This window comes from Gallus gallus, chromosome 1 (assembly GCF_016699485.2).
Source record: "Gallus gallus isolate bGalGal1 chromosome 1, bGalGal1.mat.broiler.GRCg7b, whole genome shotgun sequence".
Classification (NCBI taxonomy): domain Eukaryota; kingdom Metazoa; phylum Chordata; class Aves; order Galliformes; family Phasianidae; genus Gallus; species Gallus gallus.
This window is the reverse complement of record NC_052532.1, coordinates 194,304,781-194,321,458: the sequence shown is the minus strand read 5'-3', so window position 1 is coordinate 194,321,458 and position 16,678 is coordinate 194,304,781. Positions and strand designations below refer to the sequence as shown.

Here is a 16,678-nt window from a genome sequence, read left to right as displayed (position 1 = left end):
CCCATGTTGGGCCCGGGACCCCCCAGAGTCATCCCCATGTTGGGCCTGTGACCCCCAATGTTGTCCCCATGTTGGGCCCGTGACCCCACAGAGTCATCCCCATGTTGGGCCCATGACCCCAAAAAGTCATCCCCATGTTGGGCCCATGACCCCCCAAAGTCATCCCCATGTTGGGCCTGTGACCCACTATGTTGTCCCCATGTTGGGCCCGTGACCCCAAAAAGTCGGCCCCATGTTGGCCCGTGACCCCCAAAGTCGCCCCCATGTTGGGCCCGTGACCCCCCAAAGTCATCCCCATGTTGGGCCCGTGACCCCCCAGAGTCGTCCCCATGTTGGGCCCGTGACCCCCCAAAGTCATCCCAATGTTGGGCCCGTGACCCCCCCAAAGTCATCCCCAGGGTTGGGCCCGTGACCCCAAAAAGTCATCCCCAAGGTTGGGCCTGTGAACCCCAAAGTCAGCCCCATGTTGGGCCCGTGACCCCAAAAAGTCAGCCCCATATTGGGCCCGTGACCCCCAACACTGTCCCCATGTTGGGCCCGTGATCCCCCAAGGCTGCCCCATGTTGGGCCCGTGATCCCCCAAGGCTGCCCCATGTTGGGCCCGTGACCCCAAAAAGTCATCCCCATGTTGGGCCCGGGACCCCCAAAGTCACCCCCATGTTGGGCCCATATAGGATATTTTATACGGGTCCATTATGGGGTACGCTATTGGGGAGTGTTATGGGGGTAAACTATGGGGGTGTGCTATGGGGTACGCTACTGGGGCGTGCTATGGGGTAACTATGGGGATACTTTATGGGGTACGCTACTGGGGTGTGCTATGGGGTAACTATGGGGGTACCATATGGGTACACTATTGGGGTGTGTTGTGGTGTAACTATGGGGGTGTGTTATGGGTAACTATGGGGATACCTTATAGGGTATGTTACTGGGGTGTGTTATGGGTTAACAATGGGGGTGTGTTATGGGATAAACTATGGGGGTGTGTTATGGGGTACGCTACTGGGGTGTGTTATGGGGTAACTATGGGGGTACCTTATGGGGTACGCCTCTGGGGTGTACTATGGGGTAACTATGGGGGTGTGCTATGGGGTACGCTACTGGGGTGTGTTATGGGGTATGCTATGGGGGTACCTTATGGGGTACACTATTGGGGTGTGTTATGGGGTAACTATGGGGGTACCTTATGGGGTATGCTACTGGGGTGTGCTATGGGGTAACTATGGGGTGTGTTATGGGGTATGCTATTGGGGTGTGTTGTGGGGTAACTATTGGGGTGTGTTATGGGATACTATGGGGGTACCTTATGGGGTACGCTATGGGGTATATTATTGGGTGTACATTATGGGGCACACTACGGGGGTACGTTATGGGGTATGTTATGGGGGTACATTATTGGGGTACACTATGGGGATATCTTATAGGATGCACTATGGGGGTCCATTATGGGGTGTGTTAAATGGAGTACATTATGGGGTACACTATGGGGGTACGTTATGGGGTATGTTATGGGGGTACATTATGGGATATGTTATGGGGTACACTATGGGGGTCTATTATTGGGATTACATTATGGGGTACGTTATTTGGAGTACGTTATGGGGTACACTATGGGGGTACATTATGGGATATGTTATGGGGGTCCATTATGGGGTACGTTATTGGGATTACATTATGGGGTACACTGTGGAAGTCCATTATGGGGTACACTATGGGGGTACCTCATGGGGTACACTATGGGGGTATGTTATGGGGTAACTGTGGGGGTACTTTATGGGGCAACTATGGGGTACCTTATGGGGTACGCTATGGGGTACATTATTGGGTGTACATTATGGGGTGCACTATGGGGGTACGTTATGGGGTATGTTATGGGGAGTACATTATGGGGTACACTATGGGGATATGTTATGGGGTACACTGTGGGGGTCCATTATGGGGGCCCATTATGGGGTCCATTATTGGGATTACATTATGGGGTACGTTATTTGGAGTACGTTATGGGGTACACTACGGGGGTATGTTATGGGGGTCCATTATGGGGTACGTTATTGGGAGTACGTTATGGGGTGCCCTATGGGTGTCCACTATGGGGTACGCTATGGGGCCACCTTATGGGGTACACTATGGGGGTATGTTATGGGGGTCCATTATACGGTACGTCATTGGGACTATGTTATGGGGTGCCCTATGGGTGTCCACTATGGGGTACGCTATGGGGGTACGTTATGGGGGCACATCATGGGGGTACATTATGGGGTACACTATAGGGGTACGTTATGTGGGTACATTATGGGGTACACTATGGGGGTCCATTATGGGATATGTTATGGGGGTCCATTATAGGGTACGTTATTGGGAGTACATTATGGGGTACACTGTGGAAGTCCATTATGGGGTACACTATGGGGGTATGTTATGGGGGTCCATTATAGGGTACGTCATTGGGACTACATTATGGGGTGCCCTATGGGTGTCCACTATGGGGTATGCTATGGGGGTACGTTATGGGTACACTATGAGGGTACGTTATGGGGTACACTATAGGGGTACGTTATGTGGGTACATTATGGGGAACACTATGGGGGTCCATTATGGGATATGTTATGGGGGTCCATTATAGGGTACGTTATTGGGAGTACATTATGGGGTACACTGTGGAAGTCCATTATGGGGTACACTATGGGGGTATGTTATGGGGGTCCATTATAGGGTACGTCATTGGGACTACGTTATGGGGTGCCCTATGGGTGTCCACTATGGGGTACACTATAGGGGTACGTTATGTGGGTACATTATGGGGTACACTATGGGGGTCCATTATGGGATATGTTATGGGGGTCCATTATAGGGTACGTTATTGGGAGTACATTATGGGGTACACTGTGGAAGTCCATTATGGGGTACACTATGGGGGTATGTTATGGGGGTCCATTACAGGGTACATTATTGGGGGTACCTTATGGGGTACACTATGGGTGTCCACTATGGGGTACACTGTGGGAGTCCATTATGGGGTACACTATGAGGGTATGTTATGGGGGTCCATTATGGGGTACGTTATTGGGAGTACCTTATGGGGTACACTATGGGGGTACCTTATGGGGGTCCATTATGGGGTACGTTATGGGGGCACATCATGGGGGCACCCCACAAAGGTACCCCACGGGTGCACACGGTGGGGATACCCCACGGGGGGCGCCCCATTGGGACACACCCCGTTGTAGGCCACGGTGGGGGGGGGGGGGGGGGGGGGGGGGGGGGGGGGAGGGGGGAGTACATTATTGGGGTACCCCTTGGGGGGGGGGGGAGGGGGGCGGAATGGGGGGCGCCCCACGGGGTTCGTCACCTTCATGTGGTACATCATCATCTCGTTGGCCAGGTGGCTGCGGTACTGCGCCTCGTTCACCTTCTTGTACAGCAGGGACTGCGGGGGGAAAGGGGGGGGACACGTGTGGGGACCCCCCCACAGAACACCCCATAGCCCGGGGTACGGCGCGGGTACACCCACGGGTATCGCAACCCCGCCCCTATAAAGGGTGGGGGGACACACGGGGGGATGGCGGGAGGGAAGGGGGGAATCAGTGATTGAATGGGATGGGGGGGAGAGGGCGACCCCGTGGGATGGGGTGACCCCCATGGGATGGGGGTGACAACTATGGGATTGGATGACCCCTATGGGATGGGGTGACACCTATGGGATTGGGGGGGATTGGGTGACCCCCATGGGATGGGGTGACCCCTATGGGATTGGGTGGGATTGGGTGACCCCTATGGGATTGGGTGACCCCTATGGGATGGGGTGACATCTATGGGATGGGGTGACCCCCATGGGATTGGGGGGGATTGGGTGACCCCATGGGATTGGGTGACCCCATGGGATTGGGTGACCCTATGGGATGGGGTGACCTCTATGGGATTGGGTGACCCCTATGGGATTGGGTGGGATTGGGTGACCCCTATGGGATGGGGTGACCCCTATGGGACTGGGTGACCCCATGGGATTGGGGGGGATTGGGTGACCCCATGGGATTGGGTGACCCCCATGGGATGGGGTGACCTCTATGGGATTGAGTGACCCCTATGGGATTGGGTGACCCTATGGGATGGGGTGACCTCTATGGGATGGGGTGACCTCTATGGGATTGGGTGACCCCTATGGGATTGGGTGGGATTGGGTGACCCCTATGGGATGGGGTGACCCCTATGGGACTGGGTGACCCCATGGGATTGGGGGGGATTGGGTGACCCCATGGGATTGGGTGACCCCCATGGGATGGGGTGACCTCTATGGGATTGAGTGACCCCTATGGGATTGGGTGACCCTATGGGATGGGGTGACCTCTATGGGATTGGGTGACCCCTATGGGATTGGATGGGATTGGGTGACCCCATGGGATGGGGTGACATCTATGGATGGGGTGACCCCTATGGGATTGGGTGGGATTGGGTGACCCCTATGGGATGGGGTGACCCCTATGGGATTGGATGGGATTGGGTGACCCCATGGGATGGGGTGACATCTATGGGATGGGGTGACCCCTATGGGATTGGGTGACCCCATGGGATTGGGTGACCCCATGGGATGGGGTGACCCCCATGGGATTGGGTGACCTCTATGGGATTGGATGACCCTTATAGGATGGGGTGACCCCCATGGGATGGGGTGACCTCTATAGGATTGGGTGACCCCCATAGGATGGGATGACCCCTATGGGATTGGGGGGATTGGGTGACCCCATGGGATTGGGTGACCCCTATGGGATTGGGTGACCCAATGGGATTGGGTGACCCCAAAGGATGGTGTGACCCTGTGGGATTGGGTGACCCTGTGGGATTGGGTGACCCCACAGGACGGTGTGACCCCAAAGGATGGTGTGACCCCATGGGATTGGGTGACCCCATAGGATGGTGTGACCCCATGGGATTGGGTGACCCCATAGGGCGGTGTGACCCCATGGGATTGGGTGACCCCATAGGGCGGTGTGACCCCACAGGACGGTGTGACTCCACGGGATTGGGTGACCCCAAAGGACTGTGTGACCCCATGAGATTGGGTGACCCCATGGAATTGGGTGACCCCATAGGACCGTATGACCCCATGGGATTGGGTGACCCCACAGGACGGTGTGACCCCATAGGGCGGTGTGACCCCACAGGACGGTGTGACCCCATGGGATTGGGTGACCCCATAGGGCGGTGTGACCCCATGGGATTGGGTGACCCCATAGGGCGGTGTGACCCCATGGGATTGGGTGACCCCATAGGGCGGCGTGGCCCCGCAGGCGCTCACGTGCGCGATGCTGATGCCGCAGTAGATGGAGAAGGCGGTGGCCAAATCCTCGTCGAACTTACTGAACCACGGCCCGTGGATTTTGTTCACCAACTCCGCCACCCCCGATCACCTCTGGGGACACGGCGGGGTCAGCGCCGCGGGGGGGTCGTCCGGCGTCCGTCTGTCCGCCTCGGGTCCGTGTGTCCCTCTGTCCGTGTGTCCCTATGTCCGTGTGTCCCTATGTCCGTGTGTCCCTAGGTCTGTGTGTCCCTCTGTCCGTGTGTCCATATGTCCATGTGTCCCTATGTCCCACGTGTCCCTATGTCCGTGTGTCCCTATGTCCGTGTGTCCCTATGTCCGTGTGTCCCTATGTCCACGTGTCCACATGTCCGTGTGTCCCTATGTCCGTGTGTCCCTCTGTCCGTGTGTCCCAATGTCCGTGTGTCCATATGTCCATGTCTCCCTATGTCCACGTGTCCATATGTCCACGTGTCCCTATGTCTGTGTGTCCCTATGTCCGTGTGTCCATTTGCCCACATGGCCATGTGTCCGTGTGTCCCTATGTCCGTGTGTCCATATGTCCACGTGTCCATATGTCCGTGTGTCCCTATGTCTGTGTGTCCCTATGTCTGTGTGTCCATGCCCATGTGTCCGTGTGTCCGTGGTGTCCCTCTGTCCGTGTGTCCCTATGTCCACGTGTCCCTATGTCCGTGTGTCCCTATGTCCACGTGTCCCTATGTTCGTGTGTCCCTCTGCCCGTGTGTCCCTATGTCCGTGTGTCCCTATGTCCACGTGTCCCTATGTCCACGTGTCCCTATGTCCGTGTGTCCCTATGTCCACGTGTCCCTCTGTCCGTGTGTCCATATGTCCGTGTGTCCCTATGTCCGTGTGTCCCTATGTCCACGTGTCCCTATGTTCGTGTGTCCCTCTGCCCGTGTGTCCCTATGTCCACGTGTCCCTATGTCCGTGTGTCCCTATGTCCGTGTGTCCACATGTCCGTGTGTCCCTATGTCCGTGTGTCCCTATGTCCGTGTGTCCCTCTGTCCGTGTGTCCCTATGTCCGTGTGTCCATATGTCCACGTGTCCCTATGTCCGTGTGTCCCTATGTCCACGTGTCCCTATGTCCGTGTGTCCCTATGTCCCCGTGTCCCTATGTCCACGTGTCCCTATGTCCGTGTTGTCCCTATGTCCGTGTGTCCCAATGTCCATGTGTCCCAATGTCCGTGTGTCCCTCTGTCCGTGTGTCCCTATGTCCGTGTGTCCCTATGTCCGTGTGTCCCTATGTCCGTGTGTCCCTCTGTCCGTGTGTCCCTATGTCCGTGTGTCCCTATGTCCGTGTGTCCCTATGTCCACGTGTCCCTATGTCCGTGTGTCCCTATGTCCCCGTGTCCCTATGTCCGTGTGTCCCTATGTCCCCGTGTCCCTATGTCCGTGTGTCCCTATGTCCACGTGTCCCTATGTCCGTGTGTCCCTATGTCCGTGTGTCCCAATGTCCATGTGTCCCAATGTCCGTGTGTCCCTCTGTCCGTGTGTCCCTATGTCCGTGTGTCCCTATGTCCACGTGTCCACATGTCCGTGTGTCCCTATGTCCGTGTGTCCCTCTGTCCGTGTGTCCATATGTCCATGTCTCCCTATGTCCACGTGTCCATATGTCCACGTGTCCCTATGTCTGTGTGTCCCTATGTCCGTGTGTCCATTTGCCCACATGGCCATGTGTCCGTGTGTCCCTATGTCCGTGTGTCCATATGTCCACGTGTCCATATGTCCGTGTGTCCCCTATGTCTGTGTGTCCCTATGTCTGTGTGTCCATGCCCATGTGTCCGTGTGTCCGTGTGTCCCTCTGTCCGTGTGGTCCCTATGTCCACGTGTCCCTATGTCCGTGTGTCCCTATGTCCACGTGTCCCTATGTTCGTGTGTCCCTCTGCCCGTGTGTCCCTATGTCCGTGTGTCCCTATGTCCACGTGTCCCTATGTCCACGTGTCCCTATGTCCGTGTGTCCCTATGTCCACGTGTCCCTCTGTCCGTGTGTCCCTATGTCCACGTGTCCCTATGTCCGTGTGTCCCTATGTCCACGTGTCCCTATGTTCGTGTGTCCCTCTGCCCGTGTGTCCCTATGTCCGTGTGTCCCTATGTCCACGTGTCCCTATGTCCACGTGTCCCTATGTCCGTGTGTCCCTATGTCCACGTGTCCCTCTGTCCGTGTGTCCATATGTCCGTGTGTCCCTATGTCCGTGTGTCCCTATGTCCACGTGTCCCTATGTTCGTGTGTCCCTCTGCCCGTGTGTCCCTATGTCCACGTGTCCCTATGTCCGTGTGTCCCTATGTCCGTGTGTCCACATGTCCGTGTGTCCCTATGTCCGTGTGTCCCTATGTCCGTGTGTCCCTCTGTCCGTGTGTCCTATGTCCGTGTGTCCATATGTCCACGTGTCCCTATGTCCGTGTGTCCCTATGTCCACGTGTCCCTATGTCCGTGTGTCCCTATGTCCCCGTGTCCCTATGTCCACGTGTCCCTATGTCCGTGTGTCCCTATGTCCGTGTGTCCCAATGTCCATGTGTCCCAATGTCCGTGTGTCCCTCTGTCCGTGTGTCCCTATGTCCGTGTGTCCCTATGTCCACGTGTCCACATGTCCGTGTGTCCCTATGTCCGTGTGTCCCTCTGTCCGTGTGTCCATATGTCCATGTCTCCCTATGTCCACGTGTCCATATGTCCACGTGTCCCTATGTCTGTGTGTCCCTATGTCCGTGTGTCCATTTGCCCACATGGCCATGTGTCCGTATGTCCGTGTGTCCCTATGTCCGTGTGTCCCTATGTCCATGTGTCCCTATGTCCGTGTGTCCCTATGTCCGTGTGTCCGTATGTCCGTGTGTCCCTATGTCTGTGTGTCCCTATGTCCGTGTGTCCCAATGTCCGTGTGTCCGTATGTCCGTGTGTCCCCATATCCACGTGTCCATTTGCCCACATGGCCATGTGTCCGTATGTCCGTGTGTCCCTATGTCCGTGTATCCATATGTCCATGTGTCTCCGTATCCATGTGTCCATTTGTCCATGTGGCCACATGTCCGTGTGTCCGTATGTCCGTGTGTCCATCTCCATGTGTCCGTATGTCCCTATGTCCACGTGTCCCTCTGTCCATGTGTCCGTATGTCCATGTGTCCCTATGTCCGTGTGTCCGTGGCCCTATGTCCGTATGTCCCTACTCCACGGTGTCTGTGTGTCTCTGTGTCCGTGAGTCCCTTTGGGCCTCCATCCATCTGTCCGTCTGTCCCCTGTGTCCATCTGTCCCCATACCCCCATGTTCACATATCTGTCCATGTGTCCACGTGTCTGTGGGTCCCTCCTCCCTCTACCCACGCGTCCCTTTATCCCCGTGTCCCCACATCCATCTGTCCCCACATCCATCAGTCCCCACGTCTGTCTGTCCCCACATCCATCTGTCCCTATGTCCATCTGTCCCCCATCTGTCCCCATGTCCATCCATCCCCACATCCATCCGTCCCCACATCCATCCGTCCCCACGTCCATCTGTCCCCACGTCCGTCTGTCCCCATGTCCATCTGTCCCCATCTGTCCCCACGTCCATCCATCCCTATGTCCATCTATCCCCACGTCCATCTGTCCCCATCTGTCCCCACATCCATCAGTCCCCATCTGTCCCCACGTCCATCTGTCCCAATCAGTCCCCACATCCATCTGTCCCCACGTCCATCCATCCCCACGTCCATCTGTCCCCACATCCATCTGTCCCCATACCCCTATGTCCCCACATCCATCCATCCCCACGTCCATACCGTCCCCACATCCATCTGTCCCCACGTCCTTCAGTCCCCACGTCCATCTGTCCCCATCTGTCCCCACGTCCATCCGTCCCCATGTCCATCTGTCCCAATCAGTCCCCACATCCATCAGTCCCCACATTCTTCAGTCCCCACATCCATCTGTCCCCATCTGTCCCACATCCATCCATCCCCACATCCATCCATCCCAAATCCATCTGTCCCCACGTCCATCTGTCCCCACATCCATCAGTCCCCACGTCCCATACCCCATGTCCACATATCTGTCCATGTGTCCACGTGTCCGTGTGTCCCTTCTCCCTCTATCCACGCATCCCTTTATCCCCGTATCCCCACGTCCATCATTCTCCCCGTCCATCCATCCCCACATCCTCCGTCCCCATCAGTCCCCACATCCATCCATCCCCACATCCATCTGTCCCCATACCCCTATGTCCCCACATCCATCCATCCCCATGTCCATCCGTCCCCACGTCCATCTGTCCCCAACTGTCCCCACATCCATCTGTCCCCACATCTATCAGTCCCCATACCCCTATGTCCCCACATCCATCCGTCCCCATGTCCATCAGATCCCCATCTGTCCCCACGTCATCCGTCCCCATGTCCATCCATCCCCACATCCATGAGTCCCCAAATCCATCAGTCCCCAATCCATCTGTCCCCACATCCATCCGTCCCCACATCCATCCGTCCCCACATCCATCTGTCCCCCACATCCATCAGTCCCCATCAGTCCCCAAATCCATCAGTCCCCACATCCATCCATCCCCACATCCATCTGTCCCCACGTCCATCTGTCCCCACATCCATCAGTCCCCACATCCATCAGTCCCCACGTCCATCTGTCCCAACATCCATCCATCCCCACGTCCATCTGTCCCCATCTGTCCCCACGTCCATCCGTCCCCACATCCATCAGTCCCCACATCCTTCAGTCCCCACGTCCATCTGTCCCCACGTCCATCTGTCCCCACGGTCCATCCATCCCCATACCCCTATGTTCCCACGTCCATTCCATCCCCACGTCCATCTGTCCCCATCTGTCCCCACATCCATCCATCCCCACATCCATCCGTCCCCATGTCCATCTGCCCCCATCTGTCCCCACGTCCATCTGTCCCACATCCATCCATTCCCATACCCCTATGTTCCCACATCCATCCGTCCCCACATCCATCCATCCCCACGTCCATCTGTTCCCACATCCATCAGTCCCCATCTGTCCCCACATCATCTGTCCCCACGTCCATTCCATCCCCACGTCCCATCTGTCCCCATCAGTCCCCACATCCATCCATCCCCACATCCATCCGCCCCACATCCATCCATCCCCACATCCATCTGTCCCCACATCCCCGTACCCCTATGTCCATATATCTGTCCACGTGTCCGTGTGTCCCTTCTCCCTCTATCCACGCATCCCTTTATCCCCGTGTCCCCACGTCCATCTGTCCCCACGTCCATCATTCTCCCCGTCCATCCATCCCTACGTCCATCTGTCCCCACATCGATCTGTCCCCATCAGTCCCCACATCCATCCATCCCCACATCCATCCGTCCCCACATCCATCCATCCCCACATCCATCCGTCCCCACATCCATCCGTCCCCACATCCATCCGTCCCACATCCATCCGTCCCCACATCCATCCATCCCCACATCCATCCGTCCCCACATCCATCCGTCCCCACATCCATCCGTCCCCACATCCATCTGTCCCCACGTCCATCTGTCCCCATCAGTCCCCACGTCCATCCGTCCCCACATCCATCTGTCCCCACATCCATCCGTCCCCATCTGTCCCCACGTCCATCTGTCCCCATCTGTCCCCACATCCATCTGTCCCCACATCCATCTGTCCCCATACCCCTATGTCCCCACATCCATCCATCCCCACGTCCATCTGTCCCCATCTGTCCCCATGTCCATCCATCCCCACATCCATCCGTCCCCACGTCCATCTGCCCCCATCTGTCCCCACGTCCATCTGTCCCCACATCCATCCATTCCCATACCCCTATGTTCCCACATCCATCCGTCCCCACATCCATCCATCCCACATCCATCTGTCCCCACGTCCATCCATCCCCATACCCCTATGTTCCCACGTCCATCCATCCCCACGTCCATCTGTCCCCACATCCATCCATCCCTACATCCATCCGTCCCCACGTCCATCTGTCCCCACATCCATCTGTCCCCACATCCATCAGTCCCCACATCCTTCAGTCCCCACGTCCATCTGTCCCCACGTCCATCTGTCCCCACGTCCATCCATCCCCATACCCCTATGATCCCACATCCATCCATCCCCACGTCCATCTGTCCCCATCTGTCCCCGACGTCCATCCGTCCCCACATCCATCAGTCCCCACATCCTTCAGTCCCCACGTCCATCTGTCCCCACGTCCATCTGTCCCCACGTCCATCCATCCCCATACCCCTATGTTCCCACGTCCATCCATCCCCACGTCCATCTGTCCCCATCTGTCCCCACATCCATCCATCCCCACATCCATCCGTCCCCATGTCCATCTGCCCCCATCTGTCCCCACGTCCATCTGTCCCCACATCCATCCATTCCCATACCCCTATGTTCCCACATCCATCCGTCCCCACATCCATCCATCCCCACGTCCATCTGTTCCCACATCCATCAGTCCCCATCTGTCCCCACATCCATCTGTCCCCACGTCCATCCATCCCCACGTCCATCTGTCCCCATCTGTCCCCACATCCATCCATCCCCACATCCATCCGTCCCCACATCCATCCATCCCCACATCCATCTGTCCCCACATCCATCAGTCCCATGTCTATCTGTCCCCACGTCCATCTGTCCCTTTGTCCATCATTCCCACATCCATCAGTCCCAACGTGTCCTTCTGTCCCCACATCCATCTGTCCCCACGTCCATCAGTCCCCATCCATCCATCCCACATCCATCTGTCCCCACATCCCCGTACCCCTATGTCCATATATCTGTCCACGTGTCCGTGTGTCCCTTCTCCCTCTATCCACGCATCCCTTTATCCCCGTGTCCCCACGTCCATCTGTCCCCACGTCCATCATTCTCCCCGTCCATCCATCCCTACGTCCATCTGTCCCCACATCGATCTGTCCCCATCAGTCCCCACATCCATCCATCCCCACATCCATCCGTCCCCACACATCCATCCATCCCCACATCCATCCGTCCCCACATCCATCCGTCCCCACATCCATCCGTCCCCACATCCATCCGTCCCCACATCCATCCGTCCCCACATCCATCTGTCCCCACGTCCATCTGTCCCCATCAGTCCCCACGTCCATCCGTCCCCACATCCATCTGTCCCCACATCCATCCGTCCCCATCTGTCCCCACGTCCATCTGTCCCCATCTGTCCCCACATCCATCTGTCCCCACATCCATCTGTCCCCATACCCCTATGTCCCCACATCCATCCATCCCCACGTCCATCTGTCCCCATCTGTCCCCATGTCCATCCATCCCCACATCCATCCGTCCCCACGTCCATCTGCCCCCATCTGTCCCCACGTCCATCTGTCCCCACCATCCATCCATTCCATTCCATACCCCTATGTTCCCACATCCATCCGTCCCCACATCCATCCATCCCCACATCCATCTGTCCCCACGTCCATCCATCCCCATACCCCTATGTTCCCACGTCCATCCATCCCCACGTCCATCTGTCCCCACATCCATCCATCCCTACATCCATCCGTCCCCACGTCCATCTGTCCCCATCTGTCCCCACGTCCATCCATCCCCACATCCATCCCCACATCCATCCGTCCCCACATCCATCTGTCCCCACGTCCATCCATCCCCACATCCATCTGTCCCCATCTGTCCCCACGTCCATCTGTCCCCACATCCATCCATCCCCACATCCATCTGTCCCCATGTCCATCTGTCCCTATGTCCATCTGTCCCAATCAGTCCCAACGTCCATCTGTCCCCACATCTGTCTGTCCCCACGTCCGTCTGTCCCTATGTCCATCTGTCCCCATCTGTCCCCACGTCCATCCATCCCTATGTCCATCTATCCCCACGTCCATCTGTCCCCATCTGTCCCCACATCCATCTGTCCCCCACATCCATCTGTCCCCATACCCCTATGTCCCCACATCCATCTGTCTCTATGTCCATCTGTCCCCATCTGTCCCCATGTCCATCAGTCCCCACATCCATCCATCCCAACATCCATCTGTCCCCACATCCATCAGTCCCCATGTCTATCTGTCCCCATGTCCATCTGTCCCCACGTCCATCCATCCTCACGTCCATCCATCCCCATACCCCTATGATCCCACTCATCCATCCCCACGTCCATCCGTCCCCCACGTCCATCTGTCCCCACGTCCTTCAGTCCCCACGTCCATCTGTCCCCATCTGTCCCCACATCCATCAGTCCCCCACGTCCATCTGTCCCCATCTGTCCCCACATCCATCCATCCCCCCATGCCCCTATGTTCCCACATCTATCCATCCCCACGTCCATCCGTCCCCACGTCCATCTGTCCCCAACTGTCCCCACATCCATCCGTCCCCACATCCATCAGTCCCCATGTCTATCTGTCCCCATGTCCATCTGTCCCCACGTCCCATCCATCCTCATCCTCCGTCCATCAATCCCCATACCCCTATGATCCCACATCCATCCATCCCCACGTCCATCCGTCCCCACGTCCATCTGTCCCCACGTCCTTCAGTCCCCACGTCCATCTGTCCCCATCTGTCCCCACATCCATCAGTCCCCACGTCCATCTGTCCCCATCTGTCCCCACATCCATCCATCCCATGCCCCTATGTTCCCACATCTATCCATCCCCACGTCCATCCGTCCCCACGTCCATCTGTCCCCAACTGTCCCCACATCCATCCGTCCGTCCCCACATCCATCAGTCCCCATCTGTCCCCACATCCATCTGTCCCCATGTCCATCTGTCCCCATCTCCCCCCACATCCATCCGTCCCCAAATCCATCTGTCCCCACATCCATCTGTCCCCATCTGTCCCCACCGTCCATCTGTCCCCATGTCCATCCATCCCCATACCCCCTGATCCCACATCCATCCATCCCCACGTCCATCTGTCCCCACATCCATCTGTCCCCATACCCCTATGTTCCCACGTCCATCAGTCCCCACGTCCATCTGTCCCCATCTGTCCCCACGTCCATCTGTCCCCACATCCATCCGTCCCCATCAGTCCCCACGTCATCCGTCCCCACATCCATCTGTCCCCACGTCTGTCTCTCCCCACATCCATCAGTCCCCATCTGTCCCCACATCCATCTGTCCCCATGTCCATCTGTCCCTATGTCCATCTGTCCCCACGTCCATCCATCCCCATACCCCTATGTTCCCACATCCATCCGTCCCCCACATCCATCCGTCCCCACGTCCATCTGTCCCCATCTGTCCCCACATCCATCAGTCCCCACGTCCATCTGTCCCCATCTGTCCCCACATCCATCCATCCCCATGCCCCTATGTTCCCACATCTATCCATCCCCACGTCCATCCGTCCCCCACGTCCATCTGTCCCCAACTGTCCCCACATCCATCCGTCCCCACATCCATCAGTCCCCATCATCAGTCCCATCTGTCCCACATCCATCTGTCCCCTGTCCATCTGTCCCCATCTGTCCCCACATCCATCCGTCCCCACATCCATCCGTCCCACATCCATCTGTCCCCATCTGTCCCCACGTCCATCCGTCCCCACGTCCATCCATCCCATACCCCTATGATCCCACATCCATCCATCCCCACGTCCATCTGTCCCCACATCCATCAGTCCCCATCTGTCCCCACATCCATCTGTCCCAATCAGTCCCCACGTCCATCTGTCCCCAACTGTCCCCACATCCATCCGTCCCCACATCCATCAGTCCCCATCAGTCCCCACGTCCATCTGTCCCGTCTGTCTGTCCCCACGTCCATCCGTCCCCCACATCCATATCCGTCCCCACATCCATCCGTCCCCACGTCCATCTGTCCCCATCTGTCCCCATGTCCATCAGTCCCCACATCCATCCATCCCAACATCCATCTGTCCCCACATCCATCAGTCCCCATGTCTATCTGTCCCCACGTCCATCCGTCCCCACATCCATCCGTCCCCACACATCCATCCGTCCCCACATCCCCATACCCCCCCCACCCCCCGCCCCCCATACCCCCCCCCCACACCCTGACTCTCATTCTTGATGGGGAAGCAGAGGATGTTCCGCGTTCGGAACCCGGTGCTGTCGTCCACCCCCCGATAGAAGAGGGTGTGCGCGTACGCGTCGGGGATGTTCAGGATCTTCCCGGTGGTGGCCACGTGGCCCGCAATGCCCTGATCTGCGGGGATGCGGATCTCATAGCTCTGCAAGTATGGGGTGTGTGGGGGGGGGGGGCTCAATATGAAGCCTTTTGGGGGGCGGGGGGGGGGGGTGGGGGGGGGGGGGGTTGGCTGTGTCTCGGGACCCCCACCTCGTCGTCCACCACGCCGCCGTCCGCGAACACTTTGGCCACCAACTCGTGGCTGTGGCGGTCCAGCAGGAACCGGAGCAGCTGCGAGAGGAGGTGGGAGCGCTGTGACCCCCCCCCCAAACCCCACAACCCCCCCCCAAACCCCCCCCACGACCCCCATAGGGGTGAATCCGTGGCCCCCCCCCCCCCCCGGACCCCCATAGCCCCGCTTACATCTCGGCGTTGCTGAGGTGCGCGCGCTCCGTGATGATCTCCTGCAGCAGCACTGAGACGTCGTCTGCAAATAGGGGGGAGGGATGGGGGGGTCGGGGGGGGGCCCTCCGAGCAGAGCATGCAGCGCTGCATGGGTGCGCATGCAGCGGTGCATGGGTGCGCATGCAGCGCCGGGCGTGCATGCAATTGCAGCGGGCCGTGCGTGCAGCAACGGGCGTGCTTTGGCAGCATGCGTGCGCTGCAGCGGAGCGCGCCCTTGCAGCGCTGCATGCACGCACGCTGCAGCACGCGTTGCAACGTCTGCAGCTGCAGCAGCGCATGCACGTGCGTGCAGCAGTCAGGTTTTGCAGGCGCGTGGCATGCACGCGTGCAACAGAAGCACCTGCAGTCGGGCCGCATGCAGCAGTGCACGCACACCCGCGGAGCTCCCCCGTGCAGCGGTGCATGCACACGCGCAGCCTTGCATGCAGCTGCAGCAATGCATGCATGCATGCATGCATCCGAGCGCCCCCCCGCTCCTACCCAAGTGAGTGAAGAGGTTTCTTCGCCACCTGCAGCAGAGCCTGGAGAGAGGGGGGGGGGGGGGGGGGGGTGGTCAAAGATGGGGGGGTGGCACCGAAGTGGGGGGGCTCACGGGGGGGTGGGGGGCCCACGGGGGGCGGGGGGTGGGGGGGGGGGCGGGGGGACGGGGGGGGCTCACCTGGCATTCACACTTGAGCTTCTGCTCCTTCTGGAAGGCCAAGGTGCTGGTGGAGCACGGTGGAGGTGTAGCAGAAGCAGTGCTGGATCTTGTGCTCGTCCTGCTGGGTGAAGCTATGGGGGGGGGGCGGAATATGGGGGGGGGGGCTCAAGGTAAGGGGGGGGCCATAGTATGGGGGGGGTCCCAATATTGGGGGGGGG

At 58.2% G+C, this 16,678-nt stretch overlaps 1 protein-coding gene across 1 annotated transcript in view; it reads right to left on the bottom strand.

The window, feature by feature from the left end:
- Positions 1-16,678, bottom strand: part of PDE2A (phosphodiesterase 2A) — a 37,902-nt gene that overhangs the window by 20,712 nt on the left and 512 nt on the right. The window contains 10 exon segments of the mRNA XM_040653228.1: positions 3,350-3,427; positions 5,294-5,405; positions 15,268-15,458; positions 15,566-15,639; positions 15,642-15,646; positions 15,779-15,842; positions 16,301-16,319; positions 16,321-16,341; positions 16,479-16,529; positions 16,531-16,591. Coding sequence (XP_040509162.1) covers positions 3,350-3,427; positions 5,294-5,405; positions 15,268-15,458; positions 15,566-15,639; positions 15,642-15,646; positions 15,779-15,842; positions 16,301-16,319; positions 16,321-16,341; positions 16,479-16,529; positions 16,531-16,591 — 676 coding nt within the window.